This window comes from Carcharhinus amblyrhynchos, chromosome 23 (genome assembly GCF_965287045.1).
Source record: "Carcharhinus amblyrhynchos chromosome 23, sCarAmb.v2.hapA, whole genome shotgun sequence".
Taxonomy (NCBI): domain Eukaryota; kingdom Metazoa; phylum Chordata; class Chondrichthyes; order Carcharhiniformes; family Carcharhinidae; genus Carcharhinus; species Carcharhinus amblyrhynchos.
In genome coordinates this window covers 25,573,613-25,591,891 of record NC_137346.1, presented here as the reverse complement: position 1 = coordinate 25,591,891, position 18,279 = coordinate 25,573,613, and the positions used below count along the sequence as shown (strand labels likewise).

The 18,279-nt window shown below is 39.3% G+C and overlaps 1 protein-coding gene across 2 annotated transcripts in view; it reads right to left on the bottom strand.

The window, feature by feature from the left end:
• usp32 (ubiquitin specific peptidase 32) overlaps nt 1–18,279 on the bottom strand; it is a 221,474-nt gene that overhangs the window by 43,017 nt on the left and 160,178 nt on the right. For both annotated transcript variants that reach the window (XM_080210653.1, XM_080210654.1), the window contains exons 9-13: nt 18,058–18,120; nt 15,659–15,742; nt 13,664–13,725; nt 12,955–13,057; nt 4,937–5,120 (exon numbers count right to left, since the gene is read on the bottom strand). In XM_080210653.1, the coding sequence (XP_080066779.1) occupies nt 4,937–5,120; nt 12,955–13,057; nt 13,664–13,725; nt 15,659–15,742; nt 18,058–18,120 (496 nt within the window). The remainder of the gene's footprint in view (nt 1–4,936; nt 5,121–12,954; nt 13,058–13,663; nt 13,726–15,658; nt 15,743–18,057; nt 18,121–18,279) is intronic.

The window sequence follows — 18,279 nt, the reverse complement described above, 5'->3', positions numbered from 1 at the left end:
CAGAAAACCACTGATGCACTGAGTCAACATGTTTCTCAGTGAAAATAACTAATATGACTGATGGCTTAAATGGTCCGGCAATTAATGAAGTCTTCTGTGCTTTTAAGATCTGAATCGTTGCTCAGAGTTAGTGAGCTACAACCTGGCTTCAAACACTTGGAGGGAGAAAGCTACCTGGATACTTCCATTCTACAAAGCAGTCACACTCGTTAGGCTAGGGTCCTTTTGTTTGTTTCATCGCCAGTGACAAGAGGTTGGGACTGCAAGTGAGGTAAGCTATAGCGGTCTAGAAAGTAGAAGTGGAGAAGACTCAGTACTTGCAATTGTCTAAGATGCTCAAGGACCTTGCATGAAGGAAAGTAAGGCCTGTAGGGTGGATGAGCAAGTTACCATGGTATAGGAGGCTATTCAAATAAGGAGTGTAAATAGAAATATATTAGTATGAGGGGACAGCAGAGCCAGCGGGATAGACAGTTATCTGCAGAGTCCAAACGATTATGATACCTGCCCGATGCCAAGGTTCAGGATATCACCTCATTCAGTCCAATGCTGGAGTGCGAGCACGTGCGTGTGCTGAAGCAGACCTTACTTTGTGCTGGCGGTGGGAGGAATCTAGTTGTCATGGTCAATGTAGGTACCTATGACATAAATAGCACTTCGAAAGAGATTCTGCTTAGGGAGTAAGAGTAGCTATGTGCCAAAAGTAGAATGTCAAAGAAAATATTTGCTAGATTATTATTACTTGAGCTACAAGCAAACTGGCATAGGGTAAATAAGGTTAGAGTATTGAATGCATGTCTCTCAGACTGGTTTGGGAGAAACCGGTTTCAACTCATGGGGCAGTGGCATCACTTACAGGGAAATAGGAGTGGTACCATTGGGATGGTTGTCAACTGAACCCTGATGGGACCAATGTTCTGGCGAGTTGTGTAACTAGATCAATAGAAAGGGTTTTTAAACTAAATAGTGGCAACAAGGGGTCACGTGAGGGAAGATGTGATTAACTAAAAGGAAAGGACGAGGCAAGGCAGCAAGGTAGCTGCAAGAGTAGTGATAATCAGAGCGTGGCAGAAAAGGAAAGAGCGTATAAACGTCAGACTGCATCTGAAGATAAAGACAGAGGTTGTGAAAGTAGTGAAAAGACAGAATTAAAAGGTTCTATCTGAACACACATAGCATTCATAATAAAATGGGTAATCGGTTAGCTTAAATATGTATAATCTAATAACCATTACAGAGGTGTATCTGCATGATGACAAAGACAAGGAACTGAATATTGAAGGGATACATGACATTTCATGACAGGAAGATAGGAGAAAGTGATGGAACAGCTCTGTCAATTAAGACACAGTAAAAAGTCTGACAACACCAGGTTTAAGTCCAACCGGTTTATTTAAATCTTAAAAAACAACTTTTACAACTTAAAAAGTTGTCAGACTTTTTACTGTGTTCACCCCAGTCCAACGCCAGCATATCCACATCTTAATTAAGAGCGACATCAGTACAATAGTAAGAGATGACCTTATTTCTAAAGGTCAAAATGTAGAATCAGTTGATGCAAAGAAATAGCAAAAAGATAATAAATAATTTGTGGGAGTAGTTTGTAGTCCTCAAAGTAACTACACTGTAGAAAGGGGTATACAGTAAGAATAACAGGGGCTGGTGAAAAAGGTATGGCAACAAGTGTGGGTGATTTTAATCTGAATATATATTAGGTAAATCAGATTGGCAAAGACAGGCCAGAAGATGAGTTCATAGAGTACTTATGGGGCAGTTTATTAGAGCAACTTGTTCTTGAGACAACCAGAGGGCAGGCTTTCTACCTAATGTGCAATGAAACAGGATTAATTAATCACCTAATGGTAAAGGAACCCTAAGTAGCAATGATCATAACACGATTGAATTTTGCATTTTGCTTAAAAGTGGGTCGAAGATTAAGGGTATGAAGGCCAAGCTGACTAAAGTGAATGGGAAAGTAGGTTAAGGGCAGATTTAGAATGTTTTCAATGAGAGTGGTATTTATTAATAAATAATTAAAACAAATTATAAAACGTAAAGAAGACATTTCTTAAACAGTGCACCAAAAAACAAATTTATACACAAATTTTATTTAACCTAAGTGAAAAATAGGTAAAATGTTATGTTTTCAATTAGGGTTATGCGCTAAAGACTCTTAAAGAAGATAATGAATGTGATTGATTCACATACTACTGCATTGTTTGGTTCCAAGTTCTAGACCCACAAAATGCAACTCTTCATGAAACTTCTGCTATGATTGTTGCGGACTGAGTTGAGAAGAGATGATTTAAGAACGCCAGAGATGCTAACAACCTGAAACGTTAAATCTTAACCACTTTTTTTCACAATGCAGTTTCAATTTACTTTCCTTTTTTGAAAACTGTGGTTAAATTCCCAGTTTTAATTTACTCTCTTACACAACATGCTCTTCTCCAAAGGTCTTTTGGATTTCATTACAACAATATCACTTCCATTTAATATTGTCCTCTTCACTGGTGTTTAAACCTTCTATGCCAACTCCAGAACAGCCTAAATGATCCTAATTCAATGAATTGGAGCTAATATAATCAGATATTCAAAACTATGCAAATGTACAGTTCAGCTAAGGTGCATTGAAGTACAATTATAATTTGTTTATTTACAACAGGAATCTAACCAGAACCATTAACAAACTGGCATATTAGATTCATATCAAGCTCAATAATAATGTGATTTATCGGATGAGCTAGTTTGTCAATTGTTCTGTTCAGTCCATTTATTGCTAAAAATGTGTACCAAAAGTAACTTTGACAGTTGTGAGTAATTCCAATAAGAACATAAAGAAATACAAGCAGCAGTAGGCCACCTAGCCCCTTGGGCCTGCTCCACCATTCAATAAGATCATGGCTGATCTGATAGTGGGTTCAGTTCCACTTACCCGCCCGCTCCCCATAACACAATCCCTTATTGGTTAAAAATCTGTGACTTAAACACTTTTAACGAGGTAGCCTCTACTGCTTCATTGGGCAGAGAATTCCAAACATTCACTACCCTCTGCAAGAAGTTCCTCCTCAACTCTGTTCTAAATTGACTCCCCCGTATTTTGAGGCTACGCTCCCAAGTTCTTGCTTCCATTTTAAGTGGAAATGACCTCGCTGCTTCTACCCTGTCGAGCCCCTTCGTTATCTTATATGTCTCTAAGATCTCCCCTCAACCTTCTAAACTCCAATGCATACAGGCCCAATCTACTCAATCTCTCCTCACAAGCTGACCCCCTCATCTCCAGAATCAACCTGGTGAACTTTCTCTGTACCCCCTGTAAAGCTAATATATCCTTTCTTAAATAAGGGGACCAAAATTGTACACAGTATTCTCGGTGAGGCCTCACCAGTACCTTGTTCAGTTGCAGCACGATCTCCCTGCTTTTACACTCCATCCCTCTCGCAATAAAGGCCAACATTCCATTTGCCTTCTTGATTACCTGCTGCACCTGCAAACTGACTTTTTGTGATTCATGCACAAGGACGCCCCCCCAGGTCCCTCTGCACAGTAGCATGTTGTAATTTTTCACTATTTAAATAATCGTCCATTTTACTATTATTCCTTCCAAAGTGGATAACCTCACACTTACCAACGTTATACTCCATCTGCCAGATCTATGCCCACTCACTTCGCCGATCCAAATCTCTCTGCAAACTTTGTGTCCTCCATGTAATTTGCTTTCCCACTCATCTTTGTGTCATCAGCAAACTTTGTTACCCTACACTCAATCCCCTCCTCCAGATCATCTACGTATATGGTAAACAGTTGAGGCCCCAGCACCAATCCCTGCAGCATGCCACTAGTCACTGCTTGCCAATCGGAAAAGCACCCATTTATTCTGACACTCTGCTTTCCGTTAGATAGCCAATCCTCAATCCATGCTAACACTTTACCTCCAATTGTACCTTTATCATACGCAGCAACCTTTTGTGAGGCATCTTATCGAATGCCTTCTGGAAATCTAAATACACCACATCTACCGGCTCCCCTCTGTCAACAGCACTCGTTATATCCTCAAAATTCTAGTAAATTAGTCAAACATGACTTTCCCTTCACGAATCCATGCTGTGTCTGGTTGATCGAAACATTCTTTTCCAGGTGTCCTGCTATTTCTTCCTTAATGATAGATTCCAGCATTTTCCCAACTACGGATGTTAAGCTAACCAGCCTGTAGTTACCTGCCTTTTGTCTACCTCCTTTGTTAAACAGTGGGGTTACATTAGCTCTTTTCGAATCAATTGGCACCTCCCCCGAGTCCAGCAAACTTTGATAAATTACAACTAATGCATTTGCTATTACTTCTGCCGTTTCTTTTAGTACCCTGGGATGCATTCCATCCAGACCAGGAGACTTGTCTACCTTCAGTCCCATTAGCCTACCCAGCACTAACTGTTTAGTAATAGTGATCGTTTTAAGGTTCTCACCCCCTTCAGTCCCATGACCGTCAATTATTGGTCTATTTGCGTCCTCCACTGTGAAGACCGACAAAAAAAAACTTGTTTCGGGCCTCGGCCATTTCCTCATTTCCCATTATTAAATCCCCCTTCTCATTTTCTCAGGGACCAACATTTACTTTGGCCACTCTTTTCCATTTTATATATTTGTAAAAACTTTTACTATCAGTTTTTATATTTTGTGCGAGTTTACTTTCATAATCTATCTTTGCTTTCTTAGTAGTTCTTTGTTGTTTTTTTAAAGCTTTCCCAATCTTCTAGTTCCCCACTAATTTTGGCCACTCTGCATGCATTGGTTTTTAATTTGATGGTCTCTTTAGTTATCCATGGCTGGTTATCCCTTTTCTTACATTCCTTCATACATTCTTCTACTGTGTGCAATAAAAATGTTCAAGTTTCAAAGGGACATAATTGTAAAACCTAAAAAACAAAACTAATTTTACCAGTGCCAGTGGTCTCAGATGCTTCAGATGCAATTGAGATGTTGTCGAAACATTTTTCATCTGGAGAATTGAAGGAACTCAGCACACCAGGTTTATCTTCACCCTGATCCATAATATGCAGTGGGTTCTGGCTTTTCACTAAATTCATTATTGAAGAAGGCTCTATTATGACTGGCTTGGTTTCCTACGATAAAAGCAGGAAAAAATTTTGACAATTGAAGAACACCACACATCAATTCCATAGCCACTTCCATCCATGAAGATGGAGAATACAAGCTGAAAGTAGCACAAGATCCTTTCTAACAATTTAGAGTTTAAAATCAACACTGTTCTTTTATAGATGCCATGAACTCTAACCTCCAAAAGTATCAATTTTGACTCATATACAAGTTTTGGTCCCCTTTCACTAAGGAGGGACCAAAATCCTCTACTTGGAATTTCATTTTTAATTAGCTTAGACATCCATTACCACAGCCCAATGTGCCAAATTCATTCTTAACAATGATTACTCTATGAGTGGATTTTAGCATATAGAGATTGTAATGAAAAAAATCTGCTGGGAGCATTTTCCATATTTTGCAAAGATGCTAAAACATATTGGACCCTGTTTTTAAATCACACCACAATTCTGGTTGCATAGTTTGAAAACAGTAGACTATAATGCGGCAGAATCAAGCTATAATGTACCTCAAAAAAGAATATGCTTTTTGGTGTAGGTAAATTTTGACAGTACTTTAGACACGTTGAATAATATAAATTTAAATTAGATTTCAGTTAGTTGTCTTTGAAACAAACTATTTTGACTTGGTGACAAAGGCAATACATGGTGTTTGAAATTATCTAGGTATATGTGCAATTCAAAAGAGCTAGGAGCATGAGTGCATTTGGTCTAGCAAGTTTGCTGCAGTGATGTAACTGCCTATTATCTATAACTGCATCTGAAACATCAGTTTGTTTTGCAGGCTGGTAAAACGGCAGTGATGACAAAAGTTTAATCTGTAATGGTTCAGCCATCAAGTATACAATATTGGAATCCAAATTCACATAGGCATAGTGTCAGGTTGCTCAATAGTATATCCAATATATTTGCACATCTCAATTTTGGACAGCATGGTGACACAGTGGTTCGCACTGCTACCTCAGTTACGGGGACCTGTGTTTGATTACAGCCTTGGGTGATTATGTGGAGTTTGCATGTTCTCCCATATTTGCATGCTCCGGTTTCTCCTCTCAGTCCAAAGATGTGCAGGTTAGGTGGCTATACTACATTGCCCCTTAGAGTCCAAAAAATGCATAAGAAAGGTAGATACATGGGATACGGTGCTGAGGTGTGGTTTCGATGATAATTGGTGCTGATTCGATGGGCCAACTGGCCTCCTCCCCCACCATAAGGATTCTATTCTATAATTCTATTACAACCTGTCTTTCGAAAGCCCAGAAGAGCTGAGTGTTACGCCAAAGACTTGACTTACCCATTTTGATCAGCTATTTCATCAGTGAAGTTGCAAAGAGAGACACCATAAAGTTCAATGTTTCAGCAGAAACTTTGTTTTGAGATTGTAACAAGTACGAAACCAATTATGGGCTATTAATTTTTGAGCAGGTTAAGTATTGCTCAGCAGATGCATTGTAGCAGAGGTTCCTTGCTAGATTATTCTTCTGAGTAATAATCTAATTTGTCCTTGTATAAAAAATCACTAGAACAACATGATCCACAACATAATCACCTCCCAAAGTGAAAAACATAGTAATAAAAGGTAATTATAAGTCTCATGACATACTATCATGCCATTCACATTGTGTTGGGTTGCACGTTTTAGTGAATAGGATGTGAAACTGTTAAAGGAAACCGTTTTGCTGCAAAAACAAATAAACGTTAAAGGAAAAACCTGAATTGTGTCACATAGCTAACGACATTAATATTGAACTTTTTATCATCTCAAGATTATCAAAAATGTACAAAAATACACTTTCATTACATTCTAATTACCGAACAACCTCACTTCATTTGACACTGATGCATTCTCAATTGCAGTGCTAGATTACTTTTTCCACAGTACATGATATACATCACTGAACTGTATTCCAAGAATGACAAAGCAAGGAATTCTTTTTTATTCCAAAATAACAGTTTTTTTTAAAAAGAGAACAACTACTAAAAGCAGTAAGTTTGAAGCGAGAAGATAGAATATATCTGAAAATACCATTATTTGCCACCTCCAAAATTAAGCTCAGGACCAGTGAGCTTGTACACACTAGCAGGAGAGAGACTGCAGCTTAAAAGGAGATTCAGCTAGAGAGAGGTTATTGGAAATTTGGAGCTGAATGGAAATTCAGTGCTGGGGGAAACAGGTGCTTCACCGAGGGAGGAGCAGAGAGATGGACCTGCGAGGGAGTCTCGATGGCAACAGAGAAGTAGAAATAATTCAAACCATGCTATCACAGCCAGCAGGTAAACTATTGACTGATAAGTACTTTTTTCTTTTCTTTTTTTCTCTTGGTATTACAGTTGTTGTTAAGTTAACTTAACGGTTAAGTAATGGCAGGAGATCCCAGAACTGTGTCACGTGCCCCTTGAGATGTGGGAACTCAGGGACCCTTCCGGTGTCCCTAGCTCCTTCACATGCACAAAGTGTGCCCAACTGCAGCTCCTGTTAGACCAATTGGTGGCTCTGGAACTGCGGATGGATTCATTTTGTAGCATCTATAATGCTGAGGGAGCCATGGATAGCATGTTCAGTGAGTTGGTTACACTGCGGATAAAAATTACTGAGGAAGACAAGGAATGGGTGACCACCAGGCAGAGGAAGCATAGGCAGGCAGTGCAGGGATCCTCTTCAGTCATCACCCTTCAAAGCAGATATACTGTTTTGGATACTGTTGGGGGAGATAGCTCACCAGTGGAAGGTGTCAGCAATCAGGTTCATGGCCCCATGGCTGGCTCTGCTGCACAGGACGGTAGGAAAGAGTGGCAGAGTGATAGGGGATTCAAATTGTAAAGGGGATGAACAGGCTTTTTCTGCCGATGCAAATGAGATTCCAGGATGGTATGTTGCCTCCCTGGTGCAAGAGTCAAGGATGTCTTGGAGCAGCTGCAGGGCATTCTGGAGGGGGTGGGTGAACAGCCAGCTGTTGTAGTGCATATAGGCACCAATTATACAGGTAGAAAATGGGATGATGGCCTATAAGCTGAATTTAGGGAGTGAGGAGTTAAACTGAAATGTAGGACCTCAATGACAGTAATCAGGATTGCTACCAGTGTCACATGCTAGTCAGAGTAGAACCGTCAGAATAGCTAAGATGAATACATGGCTTCAGCGATGGTGCAAGAAGGACGGATTCAAATTCTTGGGACATTGGAACCAGTTCTGGGGAAGGTCCAACCAGTACAAATCAGATGGTCTGCACTTGGGCAGGGCTGGAACCAATGTCCTAGGGGGAGCGCTGGCTATTGCTGTTGGGGAGGGTTTAAACTAATATTGGCAGGATGATGTGAACCAATGCAGGAAGTCAGACAGAAGCAAAGTGGGGATAGAACCAAAAAGGCACTAAGGGGAAGGCAGTGAAGCCAAATTCAAAAATCAAAAGGACCACATTGCATCATAATTCTAAGAGAGCAATAAATATCAGAAAAACAAACCTGAAGGCTCTATCTCTCTTTGCGAGAAATGTTTGTAATAAGGTGGATGAATTAATTACACATAGTCATTAATGAATATGATGTAGTTGGGTTTACAAAGGCTTGGTTCCAGGGTGACCAGAGATGGGAACTTAACGTCTAGGGACATTCAATATTCAGAAAAGACAGGGGGAAAGGAAAGGAGGATGGGGCAATGTTGCAGGTAAAGAGAGGATTACTGCAATAGTGAGGAAAAACATTAGCCTGGATGATGTGGAATCTGTATGGGTGGAGCTGCAGAACACCAAAGGACAAAAAGCATTAGTGGGAGTCGTGTATAGACCACCAAACAGTAGTAGTGAGGTTGGGGATGGCATCAAGCAGGAAATTAGAGACGCATGCAGTAAGAGTACAGCAATTATGGAAGATATCATTTTGCATATTGATTGGTTCACCCAACTGGTAGCAATGCGATGGAGGAAGATTTCTTGGAATATATAAGGGATGATTTTCTCCACCAATATGTTGAGGAACCAACTAGAGAGCAGCCCATCCTAGACTGGGGATTGTGTAATGAGGGGGGATGAATCAGCAACCTTGTGGCGCGAGATCCTTTGGGGAAGAGTGACGATAGGATGGTAGAATTCTTCATTAAGATGGAGAGTGAGAAAGTTAAATCCGAGACTAGGGTCTCACGAGTAAAATTGCAGCTTATGGTATTGGGCTAACGTATTGATGTGGATAGAGAACTGGCTGGGAGACAGGAGGCAGAGTGTTAGAATAAATGGGTCCTTTTCAGAGTGGCAGGCAGTGGCTAGCAGGGACTGCAGGGTTCAGTGCTGGACTCCAGTTATTCACAATACACATTAATAATTTGGATGAAGGAATTGAATGCAATATCTCCAAATTTGCAGACGACACTAAGCTGGGTGGCAGTGTATGCTGTAAGGAGGATGTTAAGAGGCTGCGGGAGACTTGGACATGCTGGCTCAGTGGGTAAATACAATATAATGCGGATAAATGTGAGGTTATCCAGTGGAGGTGGCAAAAACAGGAAGGAAGGTTCTCTGAATGATGGTAATTTAGCATCAAAAGGGGGAAGTGCAGCGTGACTTAGGTCTCACAGTGGGGCAGTCGCTGAAAGCTGGCATGCAGATACAGCAGGCAGTGAAGAAAGCTAATGACTTTTTTTTTTAAAGAATTCGTTCGTGGGAGGACATGAGCATTGCCAATCTCTAATTATCCGAGGGCAGTTGCGAGTCAACCACATTGCTGTTGCTCTGGAGGCACATGCAGGCCAGACTAGGTAAGGATAGCAAATTTCCTTTCCTACAGGACATAAGTGAACTAGATCGATTTTCCCGACAACCAACAACGGTTTTCATCGTCATCAGTAGATTCTCAATTCCAGATACTTTTATTGAATTCAAATTCCACCATCTGCTGTAGTGGGATTTGAATCCTGGTCCCCAATAAGCTATTTCTGGATAAATAGTCTAGCAATAGTACCACAAGGCCATCGCTGCCTCTTAAACATTATACTGTCCTTCACAGCAAGAGGATTTGAGTTCGGAGTAATGAGTTCTTGTTGAAGTTGTAGAGGGTCTTGGTGAGGCCACACTTTGAGTAGTGTGTGCAGTTTCGATCTCCTAGTCTGAGGAGGACATTCTTGCTGTGGAGGGAGTCCAGCAAAAGGTTCACCAGACTGATTCCTGGAATTGCAGGACAGGCATAAGAAGAGAGGCTGGATCGACTGAGCTTGTACTCGCTGGAACTTAGAAGAATGAGGGGGGAATCACATAGAAACATAGAAAATCCTGATGGGAATGGACAGGCTAGATGTGGGAAGAATATTCTCGATGTTGGGGACGTCTTGAACTAGGGAGTCATAGTCTAAGCCATTCAGGACTGAGATGAGGAAGAACTTCACTCAAAGGTGTGAACCTGTGGAATTCTCTACTACAGAAAGCTGTTGGGGTCAGTTCATTACACATGTTCAAGGAGCTGGATGTGGCCCTTTGGTTAAAGGGATCAAGGAGTATGGGGAGAAAGCAGGATCAGCCATGAGCATATTGAATGGTGGTGTAAGCTTGAAGGGCCAAATGGCCTACTCCTGCACCTATGTTTCTATGTTCTTGGAGATATATATTTAAAAGCACAGGGGAGTATTTTTGTATTCACTGACCCGCACACTGAACCAATATTACAAGACAAGTCATTTAAATGTAATATTTATTACCACCCATTGCTTCACAATTAATCTCTCTCAGTAGAATGTTTAATTTTGCCTTTTTTTGGTTCTAACTACAAGTTAATTATTTTATAAAACTGGAAATTGAAATACATTATGTAAAATGGCAAAATATTGAAACATTTTCTATAATTACATAGAAATATTAAATATAACAGTGCAAATTGACAATATGCACTCAGATGTTTAAGGATGCACATAGCTGCTCTCGCATCAGGCTAGTGCTAATGAGTAGTGTTATCACATCTTCTGTACCATTTCTCATTCCATTGCTCATTTGACAACAGCTATATAGTAAATAGGTCAATTCAGGTTTCATTATGTACCAATTTACTGGTTGAATAACAGATTTTAACTTCTACATCCAATAAAGAAAGTGTGAAAGATGACAATGTTTTGGAACACAAGTTTTTACACAACTTTTACAAATCTCTTAATCAGCTGATACCAAGATCAATTTGATGTGGCATTGAGTGTTGAGTTATCTTCTGTAAATTGCACAGTGAATAGTTAGTAAGTTATGAGCAAAGCTTTACACAATTGGCAGACAAACACTGCTTTATTCTGTGGTTTAATTTACAGACACGCATCTTTAGTCGTATTTCCGGTCTTTGGCAATCTGGAGACCAAGATAATTGCTTCATCCATTTGTTTGCTCATGATCAATGCACAATACATGTATCATGTTAGCTTAAAAATGGGAAATTAGTGAGGTCATGTATTTAACTGGGATTAGTTTATCACAAGTAAATCAAGTCTGAGATTGTCCTATCTTGGCCTAGCCACATCTTGTGAAAAAATTTTAAAAAGTTAAAATTGCAAAACCTTTTAGTAAGAGAATCAAAGGTGAAACTTCTATAAAACTTGCACTGACAACATGTTGCCTATAGCATTTTTAAGGACATGTGTTTTTAAGGACAGGAGTAGTATATAATGGAAGTACAACATTTTATACAGCTGCAATGATATTTGTTTCAATTGGCCACTAAACCTAAGGCAGAGCCTACCAAAATGTGGACTGTCATTCACAGATGGGGTTATTTTTCTGCTAATCACAGCAATGGCTATGGTGGAACTCCGATCTAGTATTAATTGTGAGGTCCCTTTAAAATCTCATGCTATTTTTAAAATGACAGGCACGGCCTAAGTGACTGATCTTTGAGACCTGATTCCTGCTCCAAAAAGGCCAGAAAAAGGAGACATTTGTTCTGAAAAACCCTGGTTAAACAGCTCCCCCACTCTCAGTTCTTCCTCCCCTCACCGCTTTACACATCCACATCCCCACTCCCACAGGTATTACCACTTCTCTCTCAGTACCCACCTCCCAGGTCCATCTTCTTTAGTCACTTATTGTTGATGAGGTACATTTTCTGACTGTTACATTTGTAAAAGTCCAGCCGCCTTTGGTATCTCACAGAAGTGGATCCGTTTTGATGCTTAACTGCAAACCTTTCTTATAAGGGCAAGGTCATTGCACAAACATTGCCGTTGGAAGCAGGTGAGCGGAAATACAAACGAATTCCTCAGATCATAAACTAGGCTTGAATAAACTAGGCTTGTACTCGTTAGAGTTTAGAAGAATGAGGGGAGATCTCATTGAGACGTATAAGATGATGAATGGGATGGATAGGATAGAGGTGGAGAGACTCTTCCTGCTCAAAAAAGACAGTAGGACGAGGGGGCACAGCCTCAAGATAAAGGGGAGGCGGTTTAGAATGGAGTTGAGGAGGAACTTCTTCACTCAAAGGGTGGTGAATCTCTGGAATTCTCTGCCCGTTGAAGTGGTGGAGGCTGCCTCGCTAAATATTTTTAAGAAGCGGGTTGATGGGTTCTTGATAAGAGAGGGGATTAAGGGTTATGGGGAGAGGGCGGGAAAATGGAACTGAGCCACGACAGATCAGCCATGATCTAATTGAATGGCGGGGCAGGCTCGAAGGGCTAGATGGCCTACTCCTGCTCCTATTTCTTATGTTCTTATGTTCTTATCAATTAGAACTGAATAAATTGTTTCCAAACTTTAGACTCCAGATGAAATAACAAGCTTGTTTTTTCTCAAAAACTCATATTGCTTCAAACAGCATGTGACATGTGTGGTGTTTGAGTCTGACTTTTTCAATAAACATTAAAAAACATGTGGCAATTACTCACATATTTCACATACTCCTTCCACTGCTGCCACCACTGCATTGAAATCAGAAACCAGTTATGTCCAGGTTGTAGGCCATGTCTGCTTTCTCTTTCCAACCATCCACTAGATGCAAAATGCACATAAAAATTAGCAACTGAAAAAAATTAATAGCAGGGATTCCAAAACTCATTAGTGAGAAATTATATAACATGCTATTTTAACAAAGCCATGTGTTGCGTCTCCATTAGTACATTAGAAAAACATTTGACACTGGCAAGTAACACTACACAACATAACTTCAAAGCTATGATTAACTTTTGCCAATTTGTACAATAAAATTTAGGAAGCGAATATGGAGGATAAAAACTTGTGATGTCTCTTGGGGATTAGTCTGAAGTCCACAAACTTCATCAATGAGCTAAACAGCGGAAGTATGTAATTAGATGCAAAGAGATTCAGATGCGTTATGCCACACAATAGCGGAGAGCATTTAACTTAGATAAACGTATCATAGATATCTTAGATATCATGTATGTTGGTGGGGCCATTATAGGATATGCCAATCACGTGAAGGGAACAATGATAAAAGAGGTTTAGAAAGAAAAAGTCTGTTATTGTGCGCAAATCACTAAAAGTTAACCTCCTCATAATATATTAAAAATGTTACACTGTTGGAGGATGCTCAAATAACTATTACTTTATTGTTTTGGAACTGGGCAAGTTGTGCACCTGATAATTTGTCCTTCTTCTTCTGGTGTCGCTGGCCTTAGACCAAGAACTATATGGCATATCTGCAGAAAAAAGGAAACAAGATACTTCTGCTGTAATATATATCATCCCATTTTCAGAAAGAATTCTGTCTATCCCCAAGACATTTGCAGCTTAGACATTTCTCGAAGTTTCACAGCACAAAAGGGGGCCCATTATGTCTGGGCTGACTATCAGCACCTATCCATTCTAATCCCATTTTCCAGCACTTGATCCAAAGCCTTGTATTCTATTGCACTTCGTCTAAATGCTTTTTAATCCTATGAACTAACAGTTCAACATCTTAATTATTGCATGGTAACATGTAAATTATTATTGAATTATTTTACAGACTGTTTCAGTTCAGTGTTTGTGCAGGCTTGTGGAAAAATCTTCACATACAAATGTCTCATTTCACCACATTTGTGGGCAAATTATCATCTGTATCTGAACTGGAGTATAATTTGGACCATTTATATATTCCATAATACTATACCAATAACCCTAACCAAGCAGGTAATTCATCAACAGTAATTCTGAACTTCAAGGAATAAACAGAACGCCTCAAAGTAATAGTGTCAATCTTCCTTAAAAGAGAATGATTTACAAAGTTAGCTTTCCATATTCATCTGCAAATAAATCAAACATATGTATCAAAAGCATAATTCAAATGTGCACTTGGGCCAAACACTCCGCTCTGTAGACCTTGCACTAATTTAAGCGGAAAATGCCTTGCACATTATGCAGATAAACATACTTCATGGATTTACTGACTTAAACATCTACCATCATTCAAGGCAAACCTTTGAAGCTGCTTTCTTCCATCAAAGTGCAGGATTCCAGCATCACTTTATCTAACATCTTGGTGCAGCTTTCATTTGTCCAACAGTGGTAAACTGCACTTTGACTTCAATGAGTGAATGTTAACTTGTGCAAGGCACACCACACTCACCCCTCTCATTTTTTAGAGATGCAGGTGGGCGCACTTTGTCACAAAATGTTCACTTGGAGCTGCTTCTAATTGGCTGAGCTTGTATTCATCTGCTTGTATTAGGATAATCTCAGTGGCAGTCTAATGCTCCATAAGATGTTGATATTTCTATGCTGCTAAAGTCTGATATTTTCTATTGTGTTACACACCCATTTTAACAGGTAGGCAATAAGCAGTCACCAGGGTGGAAAAACATACCAAACTGAAAAATACTTGCTCCCAAAAATTCTGCTCCTCCTCTTAACATTTTTCCAACGATCTCACAAAATGGTTTAAGTGCACATGCACACTATGAATACAAGATGAGATCATATGCTCAACAATAGCATCCATTTTTCAGTTTTGATTTAGTAACCATAGACGTAATAAGGTACAGCTGGATTTCCAGTGTGGCTTCTGAAAAATTTATTAGGCAAACTGCACAAGATAGTCTAAAGATTTTAAATTTAAAAGGAAATAATTATATTTTATGTCTCATCTGCTGAAGGTGCTGTCTCATCAGAAGGTGGGGGCGGGCAGCAGTTAAAATAATTACACTGTGGACTTCCCTGCAGTATCCCATTGCTACAAATTTGTCATGTATGAGCCTAGTCTTTGATATTAAAGGATAACCAACTCTGGTTCTCACCCTAGCATTGATATTTGCGACACATGGTCTGTGGATACCCATCTGGAAAACAAACTCAGGATAGATCCTACTGAAGCCCAATAGTGCCGAAACCAACACCAACAAGCCACAGACTTCAGTGAACTGAAGAAGCGGAAAAGAGGAGAAAGCCTGAAAGCAGAATTGTTCAGCTGCCAGGATTTATACATTACTAGGATTGAGCTTATCTGCCCGATTCAGTACCATAGCCAACTATGCACTGCCCACCTAAACTGCGGCCATTTAAGGAAAACAGGACAAAACAAATAAATAATTCAAGAGAACCCAAAACAGAAATAACACATCATGAGATTGTTATGCTGGTAAACAGCATACTAACCTGAAATAGGAGATTAAGAAACTCACTGGCTAGAGCACTTTTTACACTCCATATCTGATAATCTTCTAGTGTTAAATGCCCCATCTGTCAGTGAAGGAAAACAAAAGTTCAATTATCACAGAAGGCAAAATGGTTCCCAAGAACACATCTGAGCAGCAACTTATACATTCTTGAATGTAATTCCTTTATTCAAGAATGGTGAGGGACAGTTCTCTCATGGTATTTGCTTAAAATTTACCCTAACATATTTCATTTCATTCAGCTTTCTTACTTGTAGCCTGACTTTCTTTTGGTGTCTTCATATCATTCATTGATAACAAACATCATCTCTTTCTCACTGCTGCTCTCTTACCTTTAAAATTAGGGAAGCACAGCAGTCAGCACTGTTGCCTCAGTGCCAGGAACCCGGGTTCAATTCTGGCCTTAGGTCACTGTCTGTATGGAGTTTGCAAATTCTCTCCATGTTTGCATGGGTCTACTCTGGTTTCCTTCCACAGTCCAAACATGTGTGGGGTAGGTGGATTGACCATGCTTAGTGTCAAGGGGACTAGCAGGGTAAATACATTGGGTTACAGTATAGGGCCTCGGTGAAATTGCTGTCAGTGCAGACTCGATGGGCCAAATGTACTTGTTCTGCACTGTAGGGATTCTATGATTTTAAGCTGCTAATCTTATAGAATGATCACGCTGTTCCATGACTGAGTTTATTGCTGGAATTAATTTCTTGAACACTTTGGTGAATCTTCTTGGTTTGCATCTGACGCTTAAATATCATGGAACTTCTTTTTAACTTGCTACCTGATTAGCACTTTGTGTTTTCCCACCCTCATTACAAAATTACATATTAATAAGTAGTCAAAGGAGGAGTGGAGGCCAAAACACATGATTTCAAGAAATTAGATAAGGCTAAAGGGATCAAGGAACATGGGGAGGGTTGCAGGATCAGGATATTGAATTTAATGATCAGCCATGATCAAAATAAATGGTGGAACAGACTCAAAGGGCCAACTCCTTCTATTTTCTATGTTTCTACGTAATAAAGCTTTAATTTAAGAGCAAATTTAAGTAATTTAACAGCTTTTCTGTTTCCTAACATTGCTGGACCTGTTCAGTATTTCCAGCATTTTCGGCTTTTATTCCACATCTAGCCTGTCAAAACCTTGGTGCAGCATTTGAAACATTTGCAAACAAGACTCGTGATAAAGCCCTTCATAGTATCATTTTGCATTCCATTCAAAATGGACACTGGAAAAGGCAAGCATAAGGCTCACCTAATCTAAATGCTGTATCAATTGAAAATTTAGTGAACACAAAGATTGACTTTTTAAAAGAACACCGTATGTCTTACATGATTCATTGGAAGAATGTCATTCTTAGCCATCTACAAGCTGATTTAAGCTTTAGGTAAACCAATCTTTTGATCTAGCTGGTACAGCATCATTTGTACTTTAACTTATTAACTCTCTCACTATGCTACATAGTGGCTGTGAAATACAACATAATTATTACAACCAATAGGTGCAACAGCTGAGCTCATTCGCATGTGCATGAACTTATGACATGTAACTTATGACATGTAACTTTTGCTCCAAGTTATATAAATACACACATTTCCTTTGGAAAACTATTTAAGAATCAAAAGTGCCACCATTCAGTCAAACGACTGGAATTTGTTCAAGATCTCTTCTCTGTAATTTATTCACTATGTGGTTTAATATCTCAATTTGTGGTACTAAATCCAAACTTTCATTAGTTCAGTTAGATGTTAAAATATTGGATACCATTACCCAATGTGTGTGTTTTGGCTTAACCCCATTTTACGAGTACAGGTAAGGGAGGCCACTAAGCCCATCTAGCTCATCAATCCATAGGAAACTACCATATTTCCTCACTCGCGTCCAATTCCCTTATAATTACATTGTTCACCACCACCCCACCTATTAAATTATCCCTCGAGGAAATTAATCCAGAATTTAATATTTTAGATATGCCAAATTTCAACTGAGCTTGTCATATTTAATTGTATTAGGGATGGGTAATAAAATGCTGGCCCAGTGACACGTTCTGTGAAAGATTTTTAAAAAGGTGTTATGGAACATTTTTTCATTAATATATTGCTGATGTCAATGTGCTAATTATTAGTAAACAATGAAGAAGAAAATCCTGAAGTGCTAAGACACTGGTGTTTGACTAGCAATTTAAGTCAAAGTCTGTTTCATCGGTAGAAGCACAGTGCTGTCCCCTGACAGCAAGTGCAAACATAAAAAATGAGAACAATCCAAAGAATTGCAATATCTTTTTCAGAATTTCAACAATTAACATGCAACATTCATATCACGATAAATGCAAGTCACATGCAACATTCATATCAAGACAAATGCAAAGTTGAAAAGATTTACCTTAGTGGTGTCATGCTTCTTCAAGATATGATTTACAATGTCAGCTGTCCCCATGTGCAGTTCCTAAAGAAAGTGAATAAAATCTTTGTAAACAGCTCAGATAGACATCTTCAAGTGGAGACAAAGCTTTAAGGTAGAGACCAAGGATGTCCTAATGCAGCACATTCCTGCATGGCATTGTTGATTTCATTATTCTGTTCTTTTAATTGACAATTTTTTCCC